A 26,742-nucleotide genomic window follows, 5' to 3' on the forward strand; every position below is an offset into this window, starting at 1 on the left:
CTGATAAAAGAAAAGGGATGTTGTGGAACCTCTCTGACCACTCCAATCTCTTTACCATCTCCACCTACCCACCAGCTCGGAGGGTGTGTAGGTGGTGCCACCGCACACGACTCCGACCACAAGGGGGTCCCTAATTTTGTATTTTAACCTATCTCTAAAGAAGGATGCAGTGGCGGATGCATTGAGGGGTAGGGGGTCAGTTGACCACCTGAACTTCGGTGAACATCCATAGATACATTGGGTGCTAATCCTCCGAACTTCGATGAATGTCCATGAATACCTTGGGTATTGCCCTTTTGAAGATTAGAGTTGGCTTCATACATGATAAAATGTCTGAAAGAAGAGCGAATGAAATGGTGATCTCAGTGAATAACAAAGCATCATCATTATTGGATAAACATATTAACAGGATGCAATGATATCAAACATTGTTAATGTGTTCAAGATAAGTGTGTTTCTTTGTTAAACATTCATATGGAAGCAACCTTGGAACATGTTAGTTACTCTCACAAATGAGGCATTAACAGACGTGCATTATACATTTTCAAATGACTTCAGGCCTACCAAGACTAGATGAAATGGCGATATGCATGCTATTTCTGGTAAAAAAAAAATTGCGCGTTGCACATGCTATTCTTACTGACCCCCCCCCCCCTAATATTATTTTCTAGATCCACCACTGAAAGGATGTATACTTTTTCATGCGGACCATAGAAGTATATATACTTGTACTGTAGCAGCTGTCTCTAAAGAAGGATTTTCACAATTCTTTTTATTGTGCTTTTATTTATTTATTTTTGTAAATAAATAAGACATAAAAAGGTCCATTGAAACTCAAACCAGATTTTGAGAAGGAAAAAGAAAAAAAAAAAAAAAAAAAAAAAAAAAACCTCAAACTAGATGCTTTGCTAATTTTTAGTACACTTTAATTTTTCTGTTTGGTTTTAATTTATAACTCATTATTTGTAAATATATTAAATAAAATAAATAAAAATACAAAAACTCGAAGTTAGTTCGAATTTTGGGGGCTTGGTTTAACTTTAGGGCCCCAAAATTTCAAGGCCGGATTTCCCACCCACCAACCGATGCTTCAAATTGTCAAGTGAACGTGTAACAGTAAAAAATAACATCTCATTTCGTTCCAACTGATCATCCAAAAGCTAAATGGTTTAAAGGCTTGGCAGTTGGGGTCAAAAGTGCAAATTCATATGCCAAATAATTATTTCAGTTTTTTTTTTTTTTTTTTTTTTTGGGCTAGCCTTGGCCTTGTATTAAATGCTTGGCATAAGTGAAGTTATTATATTTTTTTAGCATTTACTATGATTTGAAAAAGTAATATATTAAAATACAAAATAATATATTAAACACATCAGTTGATCATTAAGTTGAAATTTGGTATTCAATATTTAACGTTTCTTTCGAAAATGCTCTTAAAAAGTATATTCAATCCCAAAAAAATAACCCACAAGAAACATTGATGATGTTGTGAACGTAAGTTATGCTGTGTATTGTGATGTGTGTAAAAAATTGAAGTTGATATGCTTCATATTTAGGGTACATTAGCAAAAACCAAATGGATGTATTATAATTTGAGTGAATGTAATGTAACAATATTTTCAGATATCTAAAAAACTACATCACTTTTATATTTAGTTGTAAAAGTAATCATTTTTAGTAACGATGACATATTAATCATATAAAAACTACACAATAATAATATGATAACATACTGACTACACAACGATGATTTGATCATTTTTGAAATAAATGTCAAAAAATAATCATTCATGTTAATTGTACCAAAGAAATAGAGTAAATTGTAGTAATGGTCCATCAACTTTAATCAAATTAGAGTAATGGCTCTTCAATTAAAAATTCATTACCATTGGTCCCTCAACTCATCAAAATGTGTAGTTATAGTCATTTTCATCAACTTCGTCAAAATTTTGTGAAAATGAGTTATTTTGGAAGGACCGTTGCTACAATTGGGATCCCTCAACTCATCAAAACGTGTACCTATGGTCATTTTCGTCAATTTCGTCAGAATTTTGTCAAAATGAGTTATGTTGGAAGGACCATTGCTACAATTGGGTTAAAGTTGAGGGAACATTGCTCGAATTGAGTTAAAGTTAAGGGATCATTTCTCCAGTTGGATTAAAGTTGAGGGAACAATGGTAATTGATTTTTAGTTGAGAGACCATAGCTGCACATTTTGATGAGTTGAGGGACTTATGGTAATAGATTTTTAGTTGAAGGGTCATTGCTCTAATTGAGTTAAAGTTAAATTATCATTGCTACAATTTACTTAAAAAGATAACTTATCAGTCTCCTCTAGGGGTGGGCACGGTCCGGTTAGGCCCAATTCCACCCTCAAAATAGAACTGGAACTGAAAAATTTCAATGGTTCAGTTCGGTGCGGTTCTGCTTAAATTTATTACTAAAATTGTAAGATTCGGTTCATGATGGTTCTGGTTCGATTCATGTCGGTTTACGATTCTAACCAAAAATATATATATGTTTTTCCTAATTTTCTACTTCTACTACCAAACACATATTTTACTCACAAATTCAAGTAAATTTAAGTTTCCACTACTAGATCTACAAGATTTGTGACCAGAAGATAGAAAGTGTACATATAAATATAAATAAAAAGATAGAAATGTTCATATCAAGACCAAAGTGTAGATCTTAAAGTAAAACTAAAATGTACATAATGCATAACATACTAGAAAAGAATGGAGAAAAATAATGTAAGGGGAGAAAAGTGATAAAACAACAAAGGAGGGGGAGAGAAGTGAAGAAAAATATTGGGCTTATGCACATGATATTCTTGGAAAAGTGTCTTATTTATATAAAAATAATAATAAAATAATAATTTATATTAAAAACGATTTGGTTCAATTCCTCCGGTTCTTAATATTTTCAAACCAGAACCGTTTGAAATGGTTTGGTTTAATTTTTGTTTCGATTTTGATTTTTTTGGTCAATGCGATTTTTACAATTTTATTTGTCATGGTTCGATTCGATATTCCGATTTAACAGTTTTTATGGCCACCCCTAGTCTCCCCTTTCATTTTCTACATGGTCCCTATAAAACCATTTGCCCTCAAACTTTTCAAACACTTATTATTGCCTCTTTATTATTCAATTTCTTGTTGAGCTCAAAACCACCGCAACATGACACACCACCTCCACACTTCCACCATGGCTTCTTCACCTTATATCATGGGTATGGGTCACAGATTCAACATCTGAAAAAAGTTTGGATCTTTACTAAGATTTTGAGCTGAGAAAAAAACAAGTTTAAAAAAATGGGAAGCAAATGGAGGAAAGCCAAGCTAGCTCTTGGGTTGAATTCATGTCTCTATGTTCCTCAGACCAGAGAGGAACCGTCACCCTCATCGAATGACGTTGCCGCATCTAGATTCTCCGACGCCGTTTCATCGTCCTCTCTGCTTTCTCCGATGGGTGGTGACTCCGATTGCCGACCCACCACGCCCACGCCGTCGTCTTCCGGCCTCCGGTTGCCCAAAACTGGAACCAAGTCCTCCAAGGTTTGGATTTTTTCTGTATTCTTTGAAAATTCATTTGCATGTTAAGCTTTTGGTTATTGGTTTTGTTGTTGTTTGTGTCAATGTTTGCTAATTTGTTTGATTTGTGCAATTTTATCATTTGGGTTTATTTTCTTGTTAATTTGTTGTGCCATTTGGTTCCTAGATGTGTGTTTGCTATTTGTTGAATATCCATGGTAGATTCGTAGTGAATAGTGAATGAAATTAATTAAATATTTTCTTTGAACACTAAATTTCATTTCTTTACATGCACTCAATAGTAGGTTTTGTTTGATTTGTGCAATTTTATCATTTGGGTTTATTTTCTTGTTAATTTGTTGTGCCATTTGGTCCCTAGATGTGTGTTTGCTATTTGTTGAATATCCATGGTAGATTCGTAGTGAATAGTGAATGAAATTAATTAAATATTTTCTTTGAACACTAAATTTCAGTTCTTTACATGCACTCAATGGTAGGTAAAGGCGTAACCAAACATATTTGTGCTAGCGTAACTTAGTTAGTTAAGAACATTATTCCTTGCATCTGAAGTCTCGAGTTTGAATTCCCATCTCCCAATATCACTAGCATAAACAAAAAAAGATGGTATAAGTAACATGTTTATGATATTTTTTATGATAATTTACTGGCGATGCCAACTCCTAATCATGATTGAAATTTTTTTCTTTTGTGTATTTGTTGGTGTGGGGTAGATGATGGTAGTGTTGGTGGGGTGGGGGGTAGTGGTGATAATGTGAGTTTTGTGAATATGGGGTATTGGTTGTCAGGTTGTTTTCAGCTATTTGCAGAGAGTGAGAGAGAGATGTGAGGAAGGGTTGTGGTTGTGGGGATAGAGAAAGTGGACTAGTCCCCTTTAAGGACCATTGTCCTTTGGCTAACATTTCATCAGAAAAGGAATACACTTCACTCGCTGAGTCCCTGCTGGCTGCTGTACCTTTCCTTTCCTCCAAGGGAAAGTGCTTTGTCTGGTCAGCACAAGTGCGCTGTTCCACACATCTCTCTCTCTCTCTCTCCCTCTCTCTCTCTCTCTCTCTATAGATTGTGGACCCTTTGATTGTTGTGAGCTTTCCTGCAATGAGCATCAGCAAAAGCAACCAAAGGAGAATTGAAGAGGCAATTGAGAGGAGCAATCCATCATTCTTCTTTTGATGAGCTTCAATTTTCTTTTTTTCGTACCAACTTGAAAGGTTTATCGTTAGTCTGCAATTGCTTTGTTATTCTTTGCTTTTGAAAAGTCATCCCCTTGATCGATGGAATTTCCCATGGTGTCCTCCACCATTTTTTTGACCATTTCTCATTGACCTCCTTTTGTTGCCTAGCTGATTAAACTAGGCACCCCCTTGATCATAGTTAATTAATTGTATCATTGACCAAGAAAATGATTAATAAATTGTATAAAGAATCTCGAAATTGCCAACTGTTACTGTGCTGTAGATACGATGAAATATATTTCACCTTTTTATGCATAAGTGGAAATGGAGCTGCAGGGTTAAAGCTTTAATATGATACTGTGGAGTGTTGACCCTTCCAAATATTCTCATGCATCAAAGAATTCTGATTAATATTTATAAGCCAGGGTTCAGATTCTCTAAATTAAAGGGTTGGATTTGGATGCAAGTCCCCAAATGCAAATCTACGTTTTTAGGGCAAATGCAAATAGTGGTTTTTGAGTTAAAGCTGAGAGGTACTATTTTAATAATCCATGATACCTGAAAACTAAGAACTCATGTCCCCCAAAGGGCTGAAACGAAATCTAGATGTTTATATGGATGCTTATTTTGTTGTTATTATTATTTGATTGGAAAAGTGCCTGCTCATTGTACACAAAGACATGGACATGCATGTATAATTTCTTGTAATTCCCATATTGGACCTTCATTTTTTATGTGCTTAAATTACTGTTCTTCATAGCTTGCCGTGATAGCTAAATGATTTTCTTGGAGAGTTATCGGTTTCAAACCCACACATCGAAGCTTATGGTAAAGTAGATCTGATAAAAGGTTATCCCATCAAGTTTATGTGTCGAATCATCCAATCGTTCCTTAATCTTAATTTTGAGACGTGTAGAAATGCAGTTTTTTCAGCAAGTGATTAACTATAAAAAATATAAAGTTCTGAACGAATCTTTTTCTTTGTAAACTGCAATAACTACATGATAAATGGAATTCTTGAAGAAGATATATCTAATCAATTGTAATATTTTGTGCAGAAAGATATATGAAACATAGTGTGATCCAGAAAAAAAAAATATTGAACAATGCGTTTTATTTTTCTAGCCAATTCTGTGAAACCCTAGAAAGCTAAATCATGTTATATTCCTGTTTTAAATTTATCCTAGATTTCTCCTTCAATGGTAGGTTATATGAGGTGCCTCCTGTAGTCAATTTAAGGATCACTTTTGTTGACAAAGGTGCTTCCGTAACTTTAATATATTTTGCCTGTGTACCTTCAACATTTTCTGTTCTGAATGTAGTACCAGCCTACATTGTTCTAACCAGGTTGTTCTTGACTGTAGAGCACCTGTGCAATATGCTTGACGACCATGAAGACAGGACAGGGGCATGCCATTTTCACTGCAGAGTGCTCCCACGCTTTCCACTTCCATTGTATTACTTCTAATGTAAAACATGGAAACCAAATTTGTCCAGTTTGCAGAGCAAAGTGGAAAGAAATCCCCTTACAGAACCCCGCTTCTGACCTTTCTGGCAGTGGTTCTAGAATTAACCCTGTTGGTTGGCCCCAAGATGATGCATGGATGACCGTTTTACAACAAATTCCTCCCCCACGAGTTGATGCAACCCGACCAGTTTCTTCACTCTTTCACACTCCCGAACCAGTTATATTTGACGATGATGAAAGCTTAGATCAGCAACCTGAGATTTCCAACAAAAGCGCATCTGTCGAAGATGCTTATGATAACAATTCTATTCGAACAATAGAGGTCAAAACATATCCTGAAGTTCCGGCTGTTCAAAGAGCAGCCTCACATGATAACTTCACTGTTCTAATCCACCTGAAGGCTCCTCTTACAAGTGGAAGACAGAATAGCAGCAGAAACCAGACACCACCAGTATCTCAAATTTCTCGTGCTCCGGTAGATCTTGTGACAGTGCTTGATATCAGTGGCAGCATGGCAGGTACAAAACTTGCTTTGCTGAAACGGGCAATGGGGTTTGTTGTACAGAACCTTGGTCCATCTGATCGGCTGTCTGTAATTGCCTTCTCATCTACTGCCCGCCGGCTTTTTCCCCTTCGACGGATGACAGATACTGGGCGACAGCAGGCATTGCAGGCGGTAAACTCTCTGGTTTCAAGTGGTGGGACAAACATTGCTGAGGCTCTTAGGAAAGGTACCAAGGTGTTAGTAGATCGCAAGTGGAAGAACCCAGTTTGCAGTATCATACTACTATCTGATGGGCAGGATACATACACTGTCAGTAGTCCTAGTGGGATCCATCCCCGATCAGATTACCAATCACTTATCCCAATCTCTATCCGTCGCAATAATGCAGCGGGCTTGAGGATTCCAGTTCACGCATTTGGGTTTGGTGCAGACCATGATGCTGCCTCGATGCATTCAATCTCGGAAATTTCTGGTGGAACATTTTCTTTCATAGAAGCTGAGAGTGTGATTCAGGATGCATTTGCACAGTGTATTGGCGGGCTTTTGAGTGTGGTAGTGCAAGAACTAAAGGTTAGAATTGAGTGTGTTCACACGAGTTTGCAACTTGGATCAATAAAAGCAGGAAGTTACAGAACCAGCATGATGGTTGATGCAAGAATGGGTTCTATTGATGTTGGAGACCTGTATGCTGAAGAAGAAAGGGATTTTTTGGTGACAATCAATATTCCAGATGATGTGTCTGGTAATGACATGTCGCTGATAAAGGTTAGCTATGCTTACAGAGATCCCATTACGAAAGAAATGGTGAATTTGGAAGAAGGCAGTGAAGTCACGATCCAAAGGCCTGAAGTAGTAGGACAACTAATAGTGTCACTGGAAGTAGACAGGCAGCAGAACAGGCTTCGTGCAGCACAAGCAATGGCCGAGGCTAGAGTAGCAGCTGAGAACGGTGATTTGGCTGGTGCAGTCTCTGTCCTGGAGAGCTGTCGTATGGCATTGTCTGAAACTGCTTCCGCACGAGCTGGTGACTGCCTGTGTGTCTCACTTTCCGCTGAGTTAAAGGAGATGCAAGAAAGGATGGGAAACCGTCGTGCATATGAGGAATCGGGAAGAGCATACGTTTTATCAGGATTGAGCTCACACTCATGGCAGAGGGCAACTGCTCGAGGTGATTCCACAGATAGCACTAGCCTTGTGCTATCTTACCAAACACCATCGATGATAGACATGGTGACACGTTCCCAAACCATGTTGTTAGGGAACCCATCTCCCCGACGAGCCCTCAGCAGTGCTCAGTCATTTCCGGCCAAGCCACAGCCACGATAATCCTCAAAAGTAGTGTTCGCCTCACCTTACATATGTTCTTCGTCAATGAACCTTTTTGTTTCGTTATTAATTTTCTTCGTGGTTCAGGGAGTCGGGGACATAACTGGGATACAGAGGAATTTTGGGTGATTTAACTTTTGGGGGAGTATGTTTGGTTGTTATCACATGTACATGAATAAGAACTGGGTAAATGTGAGTAATGGGGGCTGAGATCAATTGTGAGAGAGGAGGAGGAGGTGGGAGTAGAGGTCTTTCTATTTTAATTTTGTTTATGGTTTAGTTTTTCTTTTTTTTGTATGAGAAGAGAAGGGGGTATAGCCTTTTAATTGTGGGGATACTTTGGAGTGAATTATTCACTTGAATATATGATAATGGTATATCTACTCATTCTTTTCACTAAGTTATCATTGCTTTGAGGTTTTGAACTCAAGACCTACTAATCTTCTAACTTATTCAATTGAGTGAAGTGATAAAAAAATTAAAAAGAAAAAAAAAAAAAAAAAAAAAAAAAAGCTCTGGTTGGGTGGAGGGGTTTGAAATATGGATTTGGGTTTGACAATTTGCAACACAAACTAGAAAACTTTAGGGTGACTATTTCGATTGAATAACTAGATGAATTACATTTGACATGTATTTGAAATAACTATACCCCCAAAAGCCGCTTGAACACTTCATTTGTTTTCTTTCATTTCTTCATATTCAAATTTGAGGAATATGATACCACCTGGTACTACAATTTAATGGTATGTTTTTTCATTTGTAAATAACATGTTTTAGGTTCGAATCTGATGAATGATGAGTATTTTCATTCTCAATTTTTGGTCGGAATATCTAAACTTTTCATCATCTTTTGTCCAAGTTTATTTCCTTTGGAAACCTTGTTTCCTACATAAAATACGCCAACATTTGGACTCTTTTACAAGCCTTGGTATTTTAGGGGGCTTTTCTTAGGCTTGAACTTGTTTACTTAAGGAACCTTCAAATTTCGTTCACATTCTCTCTCTCTCTCTCTCTCTCTCTCTCTCTCTCTCTCTCTCTCTCTCTCTCTCTCTCTCTCTCTCTCTCTCGGGTGTAACAACTAATTTCATTAAAACACATCAATATAAAGTGAGAAAAGTCCGACGATAATATACAATAATAAATTAAAACTGCATCCCAAATACAAAAAGAAAACAAGGAAACAAACCCCAAAAGTGAGCCCCATGGCAATCCTTAAACCGAAAACCTTAAATCTAAAAATAGGAACTAGCCTCCTCCACCAAAATAGTTACATCACCACCGCCAAGCCGCCTCCGTCAAGAGAAGAACCAATGAACCGAAGGGATAAAGGGAAAATGGGGGTGGGCAAGCCACCCATGCTATAAGCGCTCCCATAATCTTACCAAATCGTGCAAATTGAACTTTAGCAACCATTAAAACCCAAAGCATACCTTCAATCGAAATCCATGGAGAAGGCACTCGAGGAGCCGAATGGCTGGAACAGTTGGATAGTGACTCGCGGCTAGGAACAACAAATTGGAAGGGAAAAGGCTTGAACGTTTGCCATAAAATTGAGACAAAGCTCAAAGAAATTTAGACAAAGCCCAAATCAAATTATTAAACTTTGGGGCTTTATATGATCTTTCGGTAACTTGGGGTTGAATTTTCAGGACGAAACAAAGTTGAGATTTGTGGGGAGGAATGGATTATGGGACTCAGCTCATATTGAATGGCAAGGCATTTTACATTAATAGGTGGAATTCGTCAGGGAAGCCCTCAACCCAACCATTTTATCTACCCCACATCTTGAATAAGTATGGTGGTGGAAGTTAGACTTCGGGGAGCTTGATTTGTATTTTAATTTTCTGCTTGTGGAGGATCATGGAGGATTAGAGTTACATTACACAGGAGGATTGGGCAAAGTTCTTCAATTTTTTTTTTTTGAAGTTTTTTATTTTATTTTATTTTTATGTTTAATCTTATTTTCTATTTAAAAAATAATTTTTTAAATGACAAGAATCTCTTAAAATTCATTCAAATCTTTAATCAAAGTCCATAAGAATCCTTGAAAATCCATTTGAAAATTGTAAAGGATTCTACAATCATTTGAAATCTATCACGTAAAAAAATCTTGTAAAATTCTCTAAAATTCAAATTGACTACACTCCCCTTTGTTTTTGGTTTTCGGAGGATTTGGGCGAGAGCTCAAGTGTTCTCTTTGTTGATTGTAATTGTTTTCGTGCTAATAAAATATTGTTTCTATTAAAATGCGGCCCATGGGCGAAAGCCCTATCAAAAAGTTTGCTAATTTTCAAGCATGGTAATATTGGCGGTGTTCTCCCAACTAGCTCTTAGTTTAATGATTTTTTTTCTTTCTAAAAGGTCGAAGATGTCCTAAGTGTAAATTTCGTGGTCTCCCTTTGATTATAAACAATATGTTCCTAATGCTTTCTAGCTAGATAAGTAACCAAATTAATGCGAAAATTTTATTTTAAATTCTGTTACTGTCCTTAAATTTTATTTCAAATTAATGCGCACGCTATGTATGTGGTAGATGAAGTTGTTATAATAGATACTAGTATATGTCCACACATAAAGTATGAATTTTTTTTTTTTTTTTTTTTTTTTTTTGTCAAAAGTGTGAAATTTTTACTTTTGTTTTTTAAACTGAAGGAGAAGGGAAGAGTGTTTGTTTTGTGAAATTACGTTACTGTCCTTAACTTTTTTGTTGTGATGGAAGACAAAAATGCCTTTTAACCCTCTTTTGGGAAGGCAAGTATAAAATTACTAATTCACCTCATTTATGAAAATTAACACTAAAATTACTTAATTAAAAACATGAAGGTCATTTTTAGGGATGGGTTCATTATCATTCGGTTTGATTATTTGCCAAAATTGTAAGATCCCACATCGCTCAGGGGTGAGGATCCTGTAAGCGTTATATGTATATTCTCATCTCTACCTAGTACGAGGCATTTTGGGAGCTCACTGGCTTTGGGTTCCGTAGGAACTTCGAAATTAAGCGAGTTCGCGCGAGAGCAATCCCACTAGGAAGTTCTCGTGTGAGTTCCCAGAAACAAAACCATGAGGACGTGGTTGGGGCCTAAAACGGACAATATCGTACTATGGTGGAGTCGAGCCCGGGATGTGGTGGGGGCCCAGGCCGGGATGTGACAATTTGGTATCAGAGTCAATCCCTGGTCGGAAATGTGTGCCGATTAGGTCATCGGGCCCCTAAGGGGGGTGGATTGTAAAATCCCACATCGTCTAGGGGTAAAGATCTTGTAAACCTTATATGTATATTCTCATCTCTACCTAGTACGAGGCCTTTTGGAAGCTCACTGGCTTCCGGTTCCGTAGGAATTCCGAAGTTAAGCGAGTTCGCGCGAGAGCAATCCCATGATGGGTGACCCACTGGGAAGTTCTCATGTGAGTTCCCAGAAACAAAACCATGAGGGCATGGTCGGGGCCCAAAGCGGACAACATCGTGCTACGGTGGAGTCGAGCCTGGGATGTGGTGGGGGCCCGGACCGGGATGTGTCAAAAACCGAAAATGAAACTCAAGTTACTATTCAGTTCAGTTCAATTTTTGCAATTCGTAGTTCGATTTTGTTTGATTTTCAGTTTCAATTTTTTTTCATAGTCTTTATAACCTAGATATTGGAGAGAAAATGAAGAAGAAAAAAAAAATCTAAGGAATAAAGATTTCAACATATTTGGGCTTAAAGTTAGGTTTCCCTAGCCTTAGATTGAAATTATTCTAACAAATAACTTGGAATCGAGTTTGAAAAATGAATACCCAACATAAATAAATAAATAATTTATATTCATTCAGTTTGGTTTCATTTGATTTTTGTACCATCATAACTGAAACTGAACCAATAGCTTTCGATTTAGTTTGATTTTTTTAGTTTTGGTTCAATTTTCAATCAATTTGGTTTTTTTAGTTTCGGTATTCGATCTGAACTTTTTTGGTTTTTCTAGCCCGCCCCCAGTTATTTTACTCTCTTGTCAATTTGTTGATACAGAGGGTTTTCTTAATTAATACTAGCATTTGCCTACACACTTTGTGTATGAACATATTTTTTTAGAAAATGAGAAGGAGAGAGGGAGAGAGAGAAAACATGGGGGGGAGTGGGAGGTTTAAGTTTTTGGTTATTTTTTTATTTTAATATTGGATGTATTTTAATATCACCTGTAGGTAAGGCTTCAATAAAAAACAGTAAAATTTGGACATGTGAAATTACATTATTGGCCATCATTTTTTTTTTTGTGTGATAGAAGACTAAGTAGTTTTTTCACCCTCTTTTGGTTGACAAAAAGGGTTTCATTAATTAATAGAGATTACAGATGTGAATTTTCATGTTTTAACAATAGATTTATGACATCACAAATTGCTTGTTCAAAGCATAATGCTTGACCATATGAAGTGGCCCAATGAGAACAAAACCCTTGTTATAACTTTAATTTTACAATCATGCAGTCAAGCATAATGTTTTTTTTTTTTTTGAACAAACGATATTATCTATGCTAAGGGGGCAAAGAAAACAAACACAATGTTAACCGCATATCCAAACATCCCATTTCATCCCAACGCTTTCCCTCTTTTAGCCTTGAGAAATGCTAAAGGGACTATTTCAAAGTGGGACTCTGTATAGACTTTATGCCACCTCACAATTTAATATCAATTTTCGCGCCAACATTATAAAATATTGTGCTAACATGAGGTGACATAGAGTTCAAAGTCACAGTTCTAAGAGAGCCTCTTTAGCATCTCTCTTTAGCCTTTCTCCTCCTGCTTGCTTCTGCCATGGTTTTAGCTTCGAAAACCTTGTCTTCTCCAACACGTTCCAAAAACCTCGTCTCTTCTGTTGGCACCACCCACTTCTCCTCCAAAACCCTCCTAATCTTTATTGTGGAAGCCATGGCAACATCATTTCACTTGCTCCATCCATGTGGTTGGACTTCTTTGGCAACACCGAACATTACCTTCGCCCAAATTTCATCGAGTAATTTCAACCTTCATAATTGGTGTGTTTAGTTAGATAGATAGCAAGAGTTTGGAGTGTTTCATTTGCCTCGTGTGTTAAATATAGTAGTCTTCATAAGATGATTAAACCATCTATATGATGAAAAAAGTAGCATAAATTTAGACCATTCAGCAAATGCATGAATATGTACCGTAAATTAAGACCATTCAACAAATACATGAAGCACTTATATTTGTTGTTTTTATTACTTCTGAATGGTATCAGCTTTTTCCCAGAGCCATTAACAGAAAAGGATCCTAGCCGAATCCTTTTCCTGGGGATCCGAGGGATTTCGTGATCATGACTGTTCATCGTACATCATGGGGTCAATTTTTGTTAGGGACGATTTATATTTAATTTTAAATTTTAAATGATTTCTGATTGCACGATGTACTATGAACAGTCATGATCACGGAATCCTACGGATTCCCAGGAAAAGGATCCAGCAAGGATCATTTTCCCCCATTAACAATCCTATCTAATGGAACAGTATCCCTCCAGACCCAAATAAACTAAGCCTAATGATCAAATTATCTGGGTCATTGAAATTTGATCCAACGGCTACAATTATTATAACTTTTAGAGGGATTTCCTGTTTGTAGCCGTTGGATCAAATTTCAATGGTCAAAATCATTTGATACTTAGGTTCAGATTTTTTGGATCCGGAAGGGATCCGGTTCCCTATCTAATCCCCACTGCAGCCACCTCACACCTCTCTCATGGCCACCCTGACTGCCTCTCTCCCCACCTCCTTCAATGTCTCCCGTATGATAACCACCCCCATAGATCGCAACAATTATCTCTCATGGCAGTTCCATTTTATGGATGTTCTTGAAATCCATGGCTTAGAAGACGTTGTGGTTAGCAACACTACACCTTCCAAAAATCTCGATGATGGTTTCCTCAATCCGGCTAGCAACACTACACCTTCCAAAATCTAGATCAAAGTGACTTGCTCTTCCTTTGTCATCTCCATTTTGAACCTAAGTCGACTTGTTTTGGTTCCATGATTTTTTACAGTTATTTTGTCACGATGTGATTCGATTTCTTGATTCTACAATTTTTATGTCTATTCTTAACTCTCTACCAATAAAACAAAAAATTATGAAAGGTCTTGAATTCGATGTTCCAAGCTGATGAATCTATTTGACTATGAGAATGAAATTTCCTATAATCTCTCTAAACTTAAAAATAATAAATAATTATAACTTTGCCGTTTTATTTTTTCAAGGAAAAAAAAAACAAACAAAAGACTTTGCCAATCTGTATTTTTCCTATGCACGAAGTGCCACATTACATTCTTTAAAAGTAACAAGTAAAACTAAAATATAATGAAGTGGGACCACCTCAGAAAGCAAGACTGAGCCACCTCGGTTCAAGTGCATTATCTCTCATAATAATTATTATGTGTCTTTCTGCCCTTTCTGCAGAGAACCCTCTCACTTTCACACTCTCACTGTCTATCTTCAGCTGAAGAAGCAGCAGCTTCCATCAGCAACTTCTTCTCGCAATTAAAAATGGAGACGCTCTGACTCTCTCTCTCTCTCCATTTCTCCTATATTATCGTTGGATTACCAGATCCAAAATGCCTGAGGTAAAAAAGCCGAATAGGTTTCTCAAAAGCGCTTATTCAGACGCGATTTTTCGGCTTCTCTAGCACCAATGGAGGCACCTCGAAATCGCAGAAGCCACAGTATTTCAGAATCACTTTTTGTCAAGGTAAAAATATATCCAAATTGTCACTACATTAATCGATTTCCATGCCATGCCGTTTTTTGCTTTTCGATTTTCTTTTTCTTTCTGTACGGATCTGGTGGACTCATTTCAGCTTCTAGAAGACGAGAAAATTAACGCTGGTTATTGGCCTCAAATGTATTTATGAGCATTCTCTTGGGTGTTTTAGTAATTAAGTACATATTTTTTCCGAGGAAATAATTAAGTGTATGTTACTACTACCTAACCTATTAAATAATTTTTATGAAGTCAATGCCACGTCACTACGTTCCCTCTCATATTCTACTCCTAAATTTTGATTTCGCAGAGCTAGGATAGGTTAGTTGATCAGAACTACGGAACGATAAATATTACTTTGTCAAAAAGAAGAAAGATTTCTTATTTTGGAAAGGAAGTTTTGTTCACATATCAATGGAAGATTTCCCAACAAACCAAATCCAAAATTTTTGAATTTTCATTATAGGCACGGTTGGTGACTACAATTTGACAAAAAAGTTTATGTCTTTACTCTTTTGGAATAGTCTGGTATTTTCTCAACCGTGGTTTTATTATGTCACCCCCTATCACCCCCACCCATTCACGCTGTCTATATACGCAGGGCCCACTACGACCCAATATGGAGCCCACAATGACCCAATATTGGGCCCACTTCCGACAGCCGACAGATTGGTAGGACCCAGTGTGAGCTCAACCCTTGTTCGCTTTACGGACCTAGTATCTGTACATGTATGTCTGATTGTCCGTCTTCGAAGCTAAGTAAAAATCTTCGATAAACTACAACCGTTATTTAGCCGTTGGGGTGTCTGAATATTTTGGAGAGTTCGGTTGGTATTTTAGTAATGAGCCACGTTTGCTATAATTTAACAGATTGTGGGGTTTCGATGGATAATGTTGGATTAGATTTTAGGTGCAGCTGAGGGGTATCTTTCTGGTTTGCAAAAGGGCAGCTTTCAGAGAGGTGGTTGATGGGTTTGTTTTGAGTTTCCTTTTCTCCATTCCATTAATTCATGAACCCCATTTGTCTCTTTCCCCGCTGTTCGTGTCAAATGTGCTTTCGGCATTGTCCAATTTCTAGAGTCACTCCATCATCTTTGAAGAGATTGCGTATATTAGACCTTTCTGGTCGTTGTTATAATGGGTTTGCTATGCTCCACTTTGTGTACTTGTACTCATGTTTAAACTCTGAAGGTAAAAGAATGTGGGTGGGAGTTGCGATATTTTTAGTAATTTGAGCCCGATGCTTGTTCCTTTTGATTTCGTATTTTGCAAGTCAAGGTCGAGTTACTAATTTGCTGTTTCTGCTGCGGTTCTTTACTTTCTCAGGTGTGCTGATTGTCCTTAATTCTCTTAAAGTTTTATACCTTCTATCTGTTTGGAAGCAATGTCACTTTTAAAGTCTTATAGAGTTACTGTAAAGAAAGTACAATTTTGTTTGCAGGAACCTTGTTCCTTTTTAAGTTTTTGTATGCTGTTTGAGGAGGCAGTTTAATTAAGATAGGACGGGGAGTGCTACAAGCAGAAATGCATTGATGATGGATGGGGGCAGTCGCTCATTTGTTGGGCCAATTTCTGCTTGATCTCCAAATTTCCTGGTGTTTCGTATTTGATGCAACTCTACCGCAGTTACAGGTATAAATGAGTAATGCAATGTGGTTTTTTTATTTTTTATTTTTTTTAATGGTAATTTCTGCATTTATGTTTTTAGTTATGTGTAATTATGAGACTGGGTATAGCTATCCCTAACCATGGGTCAACAACAACTTTGTGAAGTCGTTTTCGCTAAAATTTTGTGTTGACAATACCGAATAATCGAACTTCATGTTGTACTACATATTTTGCTTGAGTGCATAGCAAAGTGGGTTGCCATAAATTTGTTGGCCAACCATGAATTTAACAACACCTGCATGTCATATTTTACTGCTACACGCTTGACTAACTTTCAACTGTTTGATTCCGGATTATATGTGCCTTTCAGATTTATGAGAGTATTGCATCGGATTTTAGTTTTCTTTTCCTTTTCCTTTAATCTCTTGGAATCATTATCTGCAATGTAAATGGCTTGAATTTTTTATCTTTCCAGTTTGTTATATCGGTGTCAGGCCGTTGTTTGCATTTTGCAGCATTTTCAGGGAAACCGATGTTACTGGATGCTTACATAATTGTTCATTTTGAGTTTTTCATTAGGACCTGAAAATGTCTTCTACGCTTGTCTTTGTTATTTTACTTCTGTTGTATTCATTTTCGTAATGGATTCAAATTTCAATATGTTCTGTTGTATTCATTTTCGTAATGGATTCAAATTTCAATATGATATCGTCATACTGTTCAGGTTAGAATAAATGAAGTTCCAAGTGAAAGTTTCCCTTGCCTGTCTCATAACCTTGATCGTGATTCAACAAAGTGTTTGCGGTTAGTATTGATTTTCTCATTTATCGCTCCATTTTTATGCAAAAAGTTATTGATATTGCATGATGGTAAATCCAAGGCACACCATCCTTGCCTTCAAATCTGTAATTCAGTATCATTTGAACAATATCTGTGAATCCTCTTTGGATAATTTATTGCAGCAGATGAGGTTTCGAGTACTTCCAACGCAACAGACTGGACATGTAGATGCTCATATCAAGGAAACCTGAGCTACACTCTAGAACCTTACTGTTCAGCATCCTGTAATTGCAGTCAGGGTATGCCACTGATCTTTATGGTACAATCACCAATAGCTTACACTTCTTTTGATACAACATTATTGCCGATAGAATTTTACACTTGTCCCTTCTGCCATCTCGTTATATTTAGTTCTGTTTATAACAGTTTCCAGTTAATACATATCAGAATATTATGTCAAATATGTTCTTGAGTGCACTTTGTGATTTTTCTGCGCACACAGGAGATTCTTTACATGTTCAAATTGAAAGAATAATGGCTTTGAGTAACCGTTGTATTTTTTCACTCGATGTTTCGGTAGAAGGTCTTTGTAAGTTAGTTTTATATATCAAAAAATGCTTTGGTTAAATCCTTGCATGTTAGGAGTTAATTGCGTTGGTTAAGAAAGATCCTTTTGTTTTGGTGACTGGAATACTTTTACACCTGTTTTTTTGCATGTAATGTATGGTGTATAACAATGGTTCATTTCGGTTGAATATAGATGCTGGAAGTAATACTACATGGACATGCATATGTGCTGCGAATGGGCTTCCTAAAGTGGCAGCAGACGGTCATGATCCTAATTGTTTTGCAGCCTGCAACTGCACTTATGGTACTCTCTCTCTCTCTTGCGTACACACACACACACACACACACACTCACTCACAAACGTTTCTTTTAACAATCCTTTCAGTATAAGTTGTTTCTAGGCGGTAGAATACTAAGTTATACGTTGGACAAACTCTATCGAACCAGGAAATCTATCATGTTCTGAAGTCTGTATCATGTATTCATTTATTGGTCAACTGATGCACTTTACCAAAAATATCGAAAATTCATGCTATTTTTAAATTGATTGCTTTTTGTGACCATGAATTTTGGTTTACTGCACGATTCCTTTGTACGCACACCCCATTTTTTGCGACATCCCATCTTTGACTTACATGTATTGACGCATCCATAATCTGTTCCACATGGACATGCTTTAGATAATCTTGTTTACATACATCCGAATTTTTGCTATGTCATTTAATTGTGACTTGTTCTGTATTGCTCGTTAACAGGATATCTCAATGCAGCACAGCCTTCAAAAAACCATCTTCCGAGCAAAGTTGTTGTGATTATTCTTTTAGCATGTGTCATACTCACAACTCTTGCTTTTATTTCCTCGGTGGCATGCTACTTCTGCCGAAGGGCCAAGTGCTCTATTCAACCGCCAATATTTTTGTCAGACACGGAAACAAGTTGCAATAGTGCTTCCAACTTAATTAGCTATAAGAGCTCATTGTTTGAGACAAAAATTAATATGGATTCTCCCATCAGTAAAGGCACAGGTAATTTAATCTGTGGACTGTTTTAGCAGAGTTAGTTTTCTTAATATTTATATACCCGCTCATCTTTTTGGCCTGTTCACTTCTTAGTACTCCTTTAAACATGGGCCTTTTATTTGTATATTTTTCTCCATACAGCTACTGCTATAACTATTCTGTTTCAATTCACAGGGTGCTTTACCTCTTGCGTATTTAGGAGCAAACCCCGAGCTACACCTGGAGCAATTATTCAATTTTCATATGTTGAACTGGAAAATGCAACCAATAAGTTTTCAGACTCCAATCTAATTGGACTTGGCGGAAGTAGCTATGTCTATCGTGGCCAGCTTAAAGACAGTGAGATTGTGGCGGTTAAGCGTCTAAAAGCTCTGAAAGGGCCAGATATGGACTCTGTCTTTTTAACAGAGGTAGTACCTCATCTTTCTGTACATTTCTCGATATACTTCAACATCCCGTATATTGGTTTCTTGGCAGAAGAAATAAGTTTACTTATCTGTTTTTTCCTCAGATTGAGATGTTAGCAAGACTTCATCATTTTCATGTGGTGCCTTTGCTTGGGTACTGCTTTGAAACCCATGGAAAAAATGTCGAGAGGCTATTGGTATTTGAGTACATGAATAACGGTAACCTGAGAGATTGTTTGGATGGGGATGAAGGAAAAAACATGGATTGGGTCACTCGAGTTTCAATTGCCATTGGAGCTGCAAGGGGTTTGGAATATCTCCATGAAGCAGCTGCTCCAAGAATTCTGCATCGAGATGTCAAATCCACAAACATTCTTCTGGATGAAAATTGGCAAGCAAAAGTAAGAAGTGATTATTTGAGGCATGGATTGAAATCTTCGATTCTATAATGAAACAAGGGAAATAACTATGATGGCAGTTTAGCTACGAACACGGTTTGTTTTGCTTTTAGGAACTGAAAGATGAACCTAATTTGACGCAGATATTTGGCATGCATATCTTATATTTTGAAACATTTATTATATATGTGCAGATAACTGATCTTGGTATGGCGAAACGCTTGAAAGCTGATGGTCTCCCTAGTGCATCTAGTTCTCCAGCTAGAATGCAGGGGACTTTTGGTTATTTTGCACCGGAGTATGCAATTGTTGGCAGAGCATCTCTTAAGTCAGATGTTTTCAGTTTTGGCGTGGTTCTTCTTGAGCTTATCACTGGTCGGAAGCCCATCCATCAATCAACCAACAAGGGAGAAGAAAGCCTTGTCATATGGGTAAGGAAAATGCTAAACATTATTACTAGGAATGTATGTCCATCAATTTTTTTGCATGAAATTCCGTTTTGTTACCACGATGCTAATTACTACGAGTCTTTATCATAAATAATTAGTTCAGAAATACATCTATGGGTTAATAAAAACTGATGTTAGCATATGAACATTTTTGTCATTTTTGTAGGCTACACCTCGTTTACAGGATAGTAGGCGAGTAATCACAGAGTTGGCCGATCCAGATTTAGATGGAAACTTCCCGGAAGAAGAGATGCAGATAATGGCTTACTTGGCAAAAGAATGCCTACTGTTGGATCCTGATGCTAGACCAAACATGAGTGAGGTTGTTCAAATCCTTTCGACTATTTCACCAGAGAGATCTAAAAGGAAAAACTTTTCTGCAAACCTTTTTGAGGTAATTCTTGTACGCTGAAATATGTTACATTGCTTTTCTGCACCTCTGTCGTTTATGTCATTTTTAACTTTTCATATGTCCTGTGGAGTCATGTCCTCATAATGTACGATTTGAGCAATGCGTATAAAGTCTTGACCTGAGTATTCTTCTGCACAGCACATAGGCATGGATGGCCATAAAGATGCTGAGGAGCCAAGGCAAGCGAAATCCGATAAAAGTTCAGTTTGTTGTTCACTGCCACTAGACATTGACCGTAGTCTCTGTGCTGAAAGAGATACAGATTCTGTTTCAGATAACTATATGGAGAGATTGATCCTCTTGACTTCAAATGCCAGGAGTTGTCGTACCAACGATGATGATACGGTGGATTTAACTGAGCCCAGGTTTGAGTCTTTTCGTGTAACAAGTGATAAGCCCCCATGACAGGAGAAAACTTGACTTGGGTAAAGCACACGGAAAAGGATGGAAACCAGATTTTAAGCTTGGTTCAGATACTTGTTTGCGGCCGGTTGCTCGAAGAAATCATGAGGAAGCAAGCGGGTTTCTGAAGATTTTTTTTTTTTTTTTTTTTTTTTTTTTTTTCTATACTTTTTTCTTTGAAGAAAATCATAGGCTGTGTATGTTGTTTGGTGGTTGTACAGAAGTTATAGAAATTCAAATATGTTAGGAGATGAAAAGGATGGTATGCTGCTTGTAACTCAGTAAATGCAAAAAGATAAGCATATTGGTTCCCCCCCCCCCCCCTTTTTTTATTTTTTTTAGTCAAAGGAGTAATTCATTATTAAACAAAGTTTGAACATAAAACAACTTACAACGAGCCCTAAAAAGAACTAGCATGCAAAAAGAAAGCAACTGATGCAATAAAGCATGAGTAATAGTTTCTTTCTGCATCGACTACAAAAACGATGAATAACATAAATGCATACGGGGGGTTTCAACTCAAAAATAAATACCCTTCTAAGTGGCCCAACCAATAGAGGCTCAAAAGTGGCTAGTAGAGAAAACCTAAGAAGCCTAAGTGAGGGATGGCTAACCGCAGAAGCTTGAAACCCAGAGGCAACGAACCACACACATCGCCAATTTAGCACCACAAAATAACAACTGATCCCTAGTTCATAGAATATACAGATCTTCAAAAGTATCAAATGATAAACAACGCTAAACCACAAACAAACAACATTATAGCAAAGCCAAAACTCAAAATTACCACGAAATAACCTGCAAACCGATTGAAGCAGCCAAACTTTACACCTATATCCACCACCCGGGGACCAGCAAAATGGTTCTATTTCATATTTTCGTATAATCCCATTTATCCTGAAGAACCGCAAAAAAAGAACAACATGGAATGTTTGGGATAACAGTTGTGGTCGCATATGCAAACAGGGTAGACCAGTTGATCAAGATAGTTTATTTGTTTGTACCTATGTTCGAATTCTTAATTTCGTAAATTTAGTGTAGAATATATATCATCTTGTAATTAAAAAAGTCAAGCCTATAACTGCTCTCACATGGTCACTAGACATTTTTCCATGCCGCATGCGGTTGCACATAATTGTAGCAATCTGGTCAAAGTAACAGCTCAAAATGCTAACTATAAATTACTCATTTCATTTAATTTGTTAGGAATGATGTAGAACAGAAAATAGATTAAAGAACAACTTGAAAAATATTCTTCGCTTATTCATAATTATTTTATTTTTGTATTTTGCATCTCATTAGAATATCCTAGCAGAGCCTTGTTGTAGGGCATATAACCATATTTATGTGGTGTTGGGAACCTAGGGTTGTTATCATTCATATTATTCAATCATAAACTTCGAGATTTTTCTCATACTTTCTAGTATATTCCAATTTTCTAATCTAAAGTTATCGTTTAAATTTCCTTCTATAATTAAGTTGCGTCAAGAGACATCAACATGAGCGATTATTCCAAGAAATCAAATATCTTTATTATGACTATCGAATGTGGTAAATTTATCATGCTCAATGATTAGCAATCACTCACTTGTGGGCCTCTACCACAAAAAATGAAATATATCTTTATAACAACTTACTGATTGTGATAAATTGTGTCAATTTCCTCGGAAAAAAATAGAAGATTCTAACCTAGACAAGATGGTTTAATGATCCCAATTGTCAATGAATATTCGTCCACTTATGGTAAGGGATCCAGTATTGAAACTTGACTGTTTCGTACTTTATCATACATATCTTCAGAAAATGGAGTTAGTTTCGTTGGGATTTCCTAATATACTCCCAAGTCTATTTACCGTTCGATTTGTACTCAGTGGTATTTTATACTCCGAATTTTCGTGGTTCCGTAGTTGAGCCATTAGGCAGGAGTAGTAGTTCAGAAGTTGCACATCCATTTTTGTACACAAAACTTCCAAAGTGCTGTTAGTTGAGCAAACATTATGCAAAGACTTTGAACTTCTTTGAATGGTAGTTGGAAGACTATGACTTGGGGATAGATAGCATGGTTTGTTGGATCACTTACATGTAAAGTTTTTCTTTGGACTTTGTTCCTCAGCACCTGCCAATATCAGTGCCAGAGATGGATCCACCGCCACCACAGCCAACCACGCCGCTGTTAGCCCCCGCTCCTCCTCCCTATCACCAAGCAGGATGCTTGGATTTATGGTAAGTTCTTTTCACCTCAATATTTTTGGTATACATCATGTACAATGGGAGATTTCTCTAATGCGGGATAAATCTAGCCGGATTTGAGGATAAGCCAGCTGCCAGCCCAATACAACCAGTCACATCCGGCAAGATTAATTTATCCGCGTTGGAGAATTTCTGCAAATATACAATTCTACTGCATTTTTTTAAAATTTAAATTTAAATTTTGAAATTTGGTTTTGATTATGTAGTTTGTGGATTCTGTGCTGCTGCGGTATATTTAAATGTTGTTGCCCTCCACTGTTTGAGCCTGGGCCTCCTCCACCACCATAGTGCTACATTTTCTTATGAGCCTACTGTATGAATTGTTTTGTGTAATAATTGGTGGACTCAAATCTTCATTTGATCTAACTATTTCAATTTGGTTAATTTGATTTTTAATTTATGTTTACATGCATATTTATTAATATTTTTATTTCACTCTTTGAAGATTGGGTGGCGAAGAGAGGATACAATATGTATTGCATCAATATTCTTTGGATTCCTTGTAATCCTAGAGTGACTCGAAATCCTGCTGTTTTAGATTCCTTGTTACTACTGCTGTATAACCTAAGTCCTATATGAATTAGTATTGTATCAATAGTCTGTATAAATACCAATGCAGCGCCACCCTATATTTACAGAGTAGAAATGTTTATCTTTCAGGTTGATGTTAAATATAAAGTGGTTTAGCGCAATTTTTATTTTTTATTTTGTTTCAATTTGTTTGTTAGTGCTGCGTGTGGCAGGCAATTTCCAATAAATAAAAGATAGTCATGGAGTTTGAGGAAGTGAATGTTGTTGGTAGTGTATGTGTGGGTGTAGTGGTAAGTATACTAGGTAATATTAGTTGAAAAAAATGTTGTCTTTTGTGTGTTTGATATTCAAGAGAACATCTGTGATCATTTTTATGTTAGTTTTTAGCTGATCCAGCACATTTCACAATTAGAATGTAATATGGTGTTTTAATGTTTGGAACCTACCATGTCAATGGAAACGTGAACCTGTTTGACTATTGTGATAGCGGTATGATGGTGATTAAAAGAAAAAAAAAAAAATTGATGCAGTAGTATTGGAATTGGGTCACAGTGAGAATATGATTATTAATGCAAGCTTTTCAGGGGAGGGTGTCAACATAGGAAGAATTCGATGTGATTTGTAAGTGTGACTTCATTCTTTTTGCTAGGGACATAGATATGTTCTTAGAACACCTCCACGTATACCAAACTAAAGAAGAAGTTTCTATTGTTCATCCAACTAAGTTGGGAGATAATGATGGTGTTAAAGTTGACATTGGTAATGAAGTTACATTTGGTGAAACTGATTATGTTAATGAAGATATTGCCGATGAGCGAGAAGGTAATGTGAATGCACAAGACCCGTATGTGAATGATGAACTTGAGATTACAAGAGCTGACGAAAAGGATAATTTTGGAGAACCTGTGGATGTGGGAACATCATCTAGTATGGGTACAATGAAGAGTGCTAGACTATGTGGTGAGCAATCTATCATTTATAACTCATTTGAAGAATCAAAGCAAGATGATTGTCGTCATTTGGAGTTTGTAGAAAGTGATTATGCCATGCATGACGATGATCTACGATTCAAGGAATTTGTTGTTTAGAGAATAGTGGGTTGGACTTGTACAAGAAAATTAAACCTATGGTAAGGGCGAAGAAGAAATTGTTTGCGAGGTAGACAATGGTGGCGAGATGGAAGATTCAGTGACCCTAGGCACAATGATAGTGAGAATGATTAGGAGACGTGCCAAGATTTTAATGAAAACACAAACTTGGACAATCCACAATTTGAGATTGATATGTTGTTTAGTGATTGCAAAGCATTTACAAATGGCTGTCACACATTATCCACTACACGTCAGAGTTGAAGCTAATGGAGCCTGATATTTTCATTGTAGATTATTGAAAAAAATATAGTTTTCTCCAATATCTTAATTGAGTCACATTACTTTGATAATCTAGCTTGACCAAAATTGAAGTAATTTTTTTACTCAAATCGCCAAAAAATACTCATCCAGCAAAATATATGCGCATAAGTCAAACTTAGTAGGGTGGCTAACCAATGTGGTTAGCTAGAACAGAAGAAAGTGAATTTAATCACATTTGGCCACCCTTTTTGGATATGCTGTGTTACAAAATAGTGAAATCAATTTGTTAAAAGCTTCTATCATTTACATTTCACAATAACAAGATATATAGAAACAAAGTAAAATGTGGATGACACTGAGTCCACAATAAAAACATTTCCTACACAAACTACTCATGAATCTGAATTTCACAAGATCCTAACCAAAAATAAGTCACAAGAAATTTATTCAAATACTAAGCTAACTTTTCGTACTTTCTCGAAATTTGAATTTGCTTAGGTTAAAATATTCGTAAAAATAGATTAAGAGCTCGTTTGAATGTACTTTAAAAAATGACTAAAAGCTCTTTTAGAGAAAATATTTTTAGGTTCCAAAAGCACTTAAAGTGCTTCTTGCAGAAAGCACTTCAAGTGCTTTTTGAGGATTTACTTGTATTTTTGATAAGGGTTGGTTCTAACAACATTTTCATCAAAAGCGCTTTAAGTCATTTAAAAGCACGTCCAAACAAGCTCTAAGATGACCTAAACAAAAAAAATCTACAGAATTTGTTTTTCGAAGATAAAACAATTGTTTGACAATTAGGTGCTAAACTTTAGGTTTTAGGCCAAATGCATTAGAGAAGGATTAAGAACTAAGTTTTATACAAAGAAATAAGAAAAAGAAAGAGGTTTGTTTCCCTCCCTTACTCATATATCCTGAGTTATATTAGTGTTAATGTTAAACGCTAACAATGTATCTGTTGATGCCTAAAAATAGATCAATGGGGTTGTATCATTTAAATTAATTTGGTTAAAATTGAAAAGGCAAAAAATAAACAAGAAAAAAAGGAAAGAAACGGAGGGGAATATATATATATATATATATATATATATATATATATATATATATATATATATTTGTTTAAATACCAAATCTACAAAAAACACTTCGGGAACTTTTAGTTTAGACACCCATGAAAAAGTAAACCAAAATCATTTTATGAATACAACTAAATTTTAAGATAATTACATGATTGCCACACAATTTCACTAATTTCTCTGTGATATCCACACCTCATTTTACTTCTCACACACTCCTTGATAATTTCTGTCTGTTGATATTTTTCAATTCATCCGATCCGACGGTCGAAAAATAAAAAAGTGTGTGAAAAGTAAAATGAGGTGTGTGGATATCACACCCCTTTCTCCAGCGACATGTGGCCGACTGCTCAACTTTCCAGCAATTATTATTATTTTTTTTTGGAAAACTGGAATTACACCAGGGCTAAGCCAGATTACAACAGAGAACCCACACAGGACTAACAAAGCTAAAAACCACAGGGACACCAAAAAAACAGAATGATCCAGTGACAAAGATTACATGTACTGCTAGGTCGTGTTTGTTTGGCCACCTTAGGCCTCGTTTGGCACTTCGTATAAGACCACCGGATAATATTAATAGTACGAAACGGGTGTTTGGTGAGTTTCGTATTAAATAAGCACCGAATTATTTAATTCGGGCCCACTTATTTTATACATCTCCTGCTCGCTTGTTTATCCCAACCAAAACCTTCGAATAATTTAGTCGGGTATCATGGCTCTCCTCGCTTA

At 36.5% G+C, this 26,742-nt stretch overlaps 2 protein-coding genes and 1 long non-coding RNA gene across 12 annotated transcripts; all 3 read left to right on the top strand.

Annotated features, from left to right (window-relative positions):
• The first annotated feature begins 3,083 nt into the window (after positions 1-3,083).
• Positions 3,084-8,419, top strand: LOC137715514 (E3 ubiquitin-protein ligase WAV3-like). Its single transcript, XM_068454863.2, has 2 exons — positions 3,084-3,554; positions 6,085-8,419. Exons 1-2 carry the CDS (start codon positions 3,312-3,314, stop codon positions 8,017-8,019), a joined length of 2,178 nt encoding a protein of 725 aa, XP_068310964.2. The 5' UTR covers positions 3,084-3,311; the 3' UTR covers positions 8,020-8,419.
• Positions 8,420-14,385: 5,966 nt separating this feature from the next.
• On the top strand, positions 14,386-21,117 carry LOC137715929 (receptor-like serine/threonine-protein kinase NCRK). 10 transcript variants are annotated; one of them, XM_068455294.2, is made up of 12 exons: positions 14,455-14,747; positions 15,361-16,085; positions 16,201-16,391; positions 17,092-17,171; positions 17,330-17,446; positions 17,908-18,018; positions 18,470-18,739; positions 18,908-19,143; positions 19,245-19,541; positions 19,733-19,969; positions 20,154-20,381; positions 20,538-21,117. In XM_068455294.2, the coding sequence occupies exons 4-12, from the start codon at positions 17,102-17,104 to the stop codon at positions 20,802-20,804; spliced, it is 1,833 nt and encodes a 610-aa protein (XP_068311395.2). In that variant the 5' UTR covers positions 14,455-14,747; positions 15,361-16,085; positions 16,201-16,391; positions 17,092-17,101; the 3' UTR covers positions 20,805-21,117. The 10 variants fall into 10 exon arrangements, with proteins under 10 accessions (XP_088547434.1, XP_088547441.1, XP_068311395.2 ...); XM_088691314.1 differs by having other exon boundaries at positions 17,333-17,446; XM_088691308.1 differs by lacking the exon at positions 15,361-16,085 and having other exon boundaries at positions 14,386-14,747.
• Positions 21,118-22,617: 1,500 nt separating this feature from the next.
• Positions 22,618-23,710, top strand: LOC137715930 (uncharacterized). Its single transcript, XR_011065612.2, has 2 exons — positions 22,618-23,024; positions 23,258-23,710. It is a non-coding gene; the product is annotated as an uncharacterized LOC137715930 (long non-coding RNA).
• The last annotated feature ends 3,032 nt before the right edge of the window (positions 23,711-26,742 follow it).

The sequence above is a fragment of the Pyrus communis genome, chromosome 3 (assembly GCF_041283825.1).
Source record: "Pyrus communis isolate YQ-2024b chromosome 3, ASM4128382v1, whole genome shotgun sequence".
In the NCBI taxonomy this organism is placed as follows: Eukaryota; Viridiplantae; Streptophyta; class Magnoliopsida; order Rosales; family Rosaceae; genus Pyrus; species Pyrus communis.

Coding starts and splice junctions, on each gene's coding strand:
- LOC137715514 (XM_068454863.2), top strand. CDS start 3,312: ATGGGAAGCAAATGGAGGAAAGCCAAGCTAGCTCTTGGGTTGAATTCA. Junction 3,555..6,084: donor CTGGAACCAAGTCCTCCAAG/GTTTGGATTTTT, acceptor TCTTGACTGTAG/AGCACCTGTGCAATATGCTT.
- LOC137715929 (XM_088691308.1), top strand. CDS start 17,102: ATGAAGTTCCAAGTGAAAGTTTCCCTTGCCTGTCTCATAACCTTGATC. Junction 17,172..17,329: donor GATTCAACAAAGTGTTTGCG/GTTAGTATTGAT, acceptor AATTTATTGCAG/CAGATGAGGTTTCGAGTACT. Junction 20,382..20,537: donor TTTCTGCAAACCTTTTTGAG/GTAATTCTTGTA, acceptor TCTTCTGCACAG/CACATAGGCATGGATGGCCA.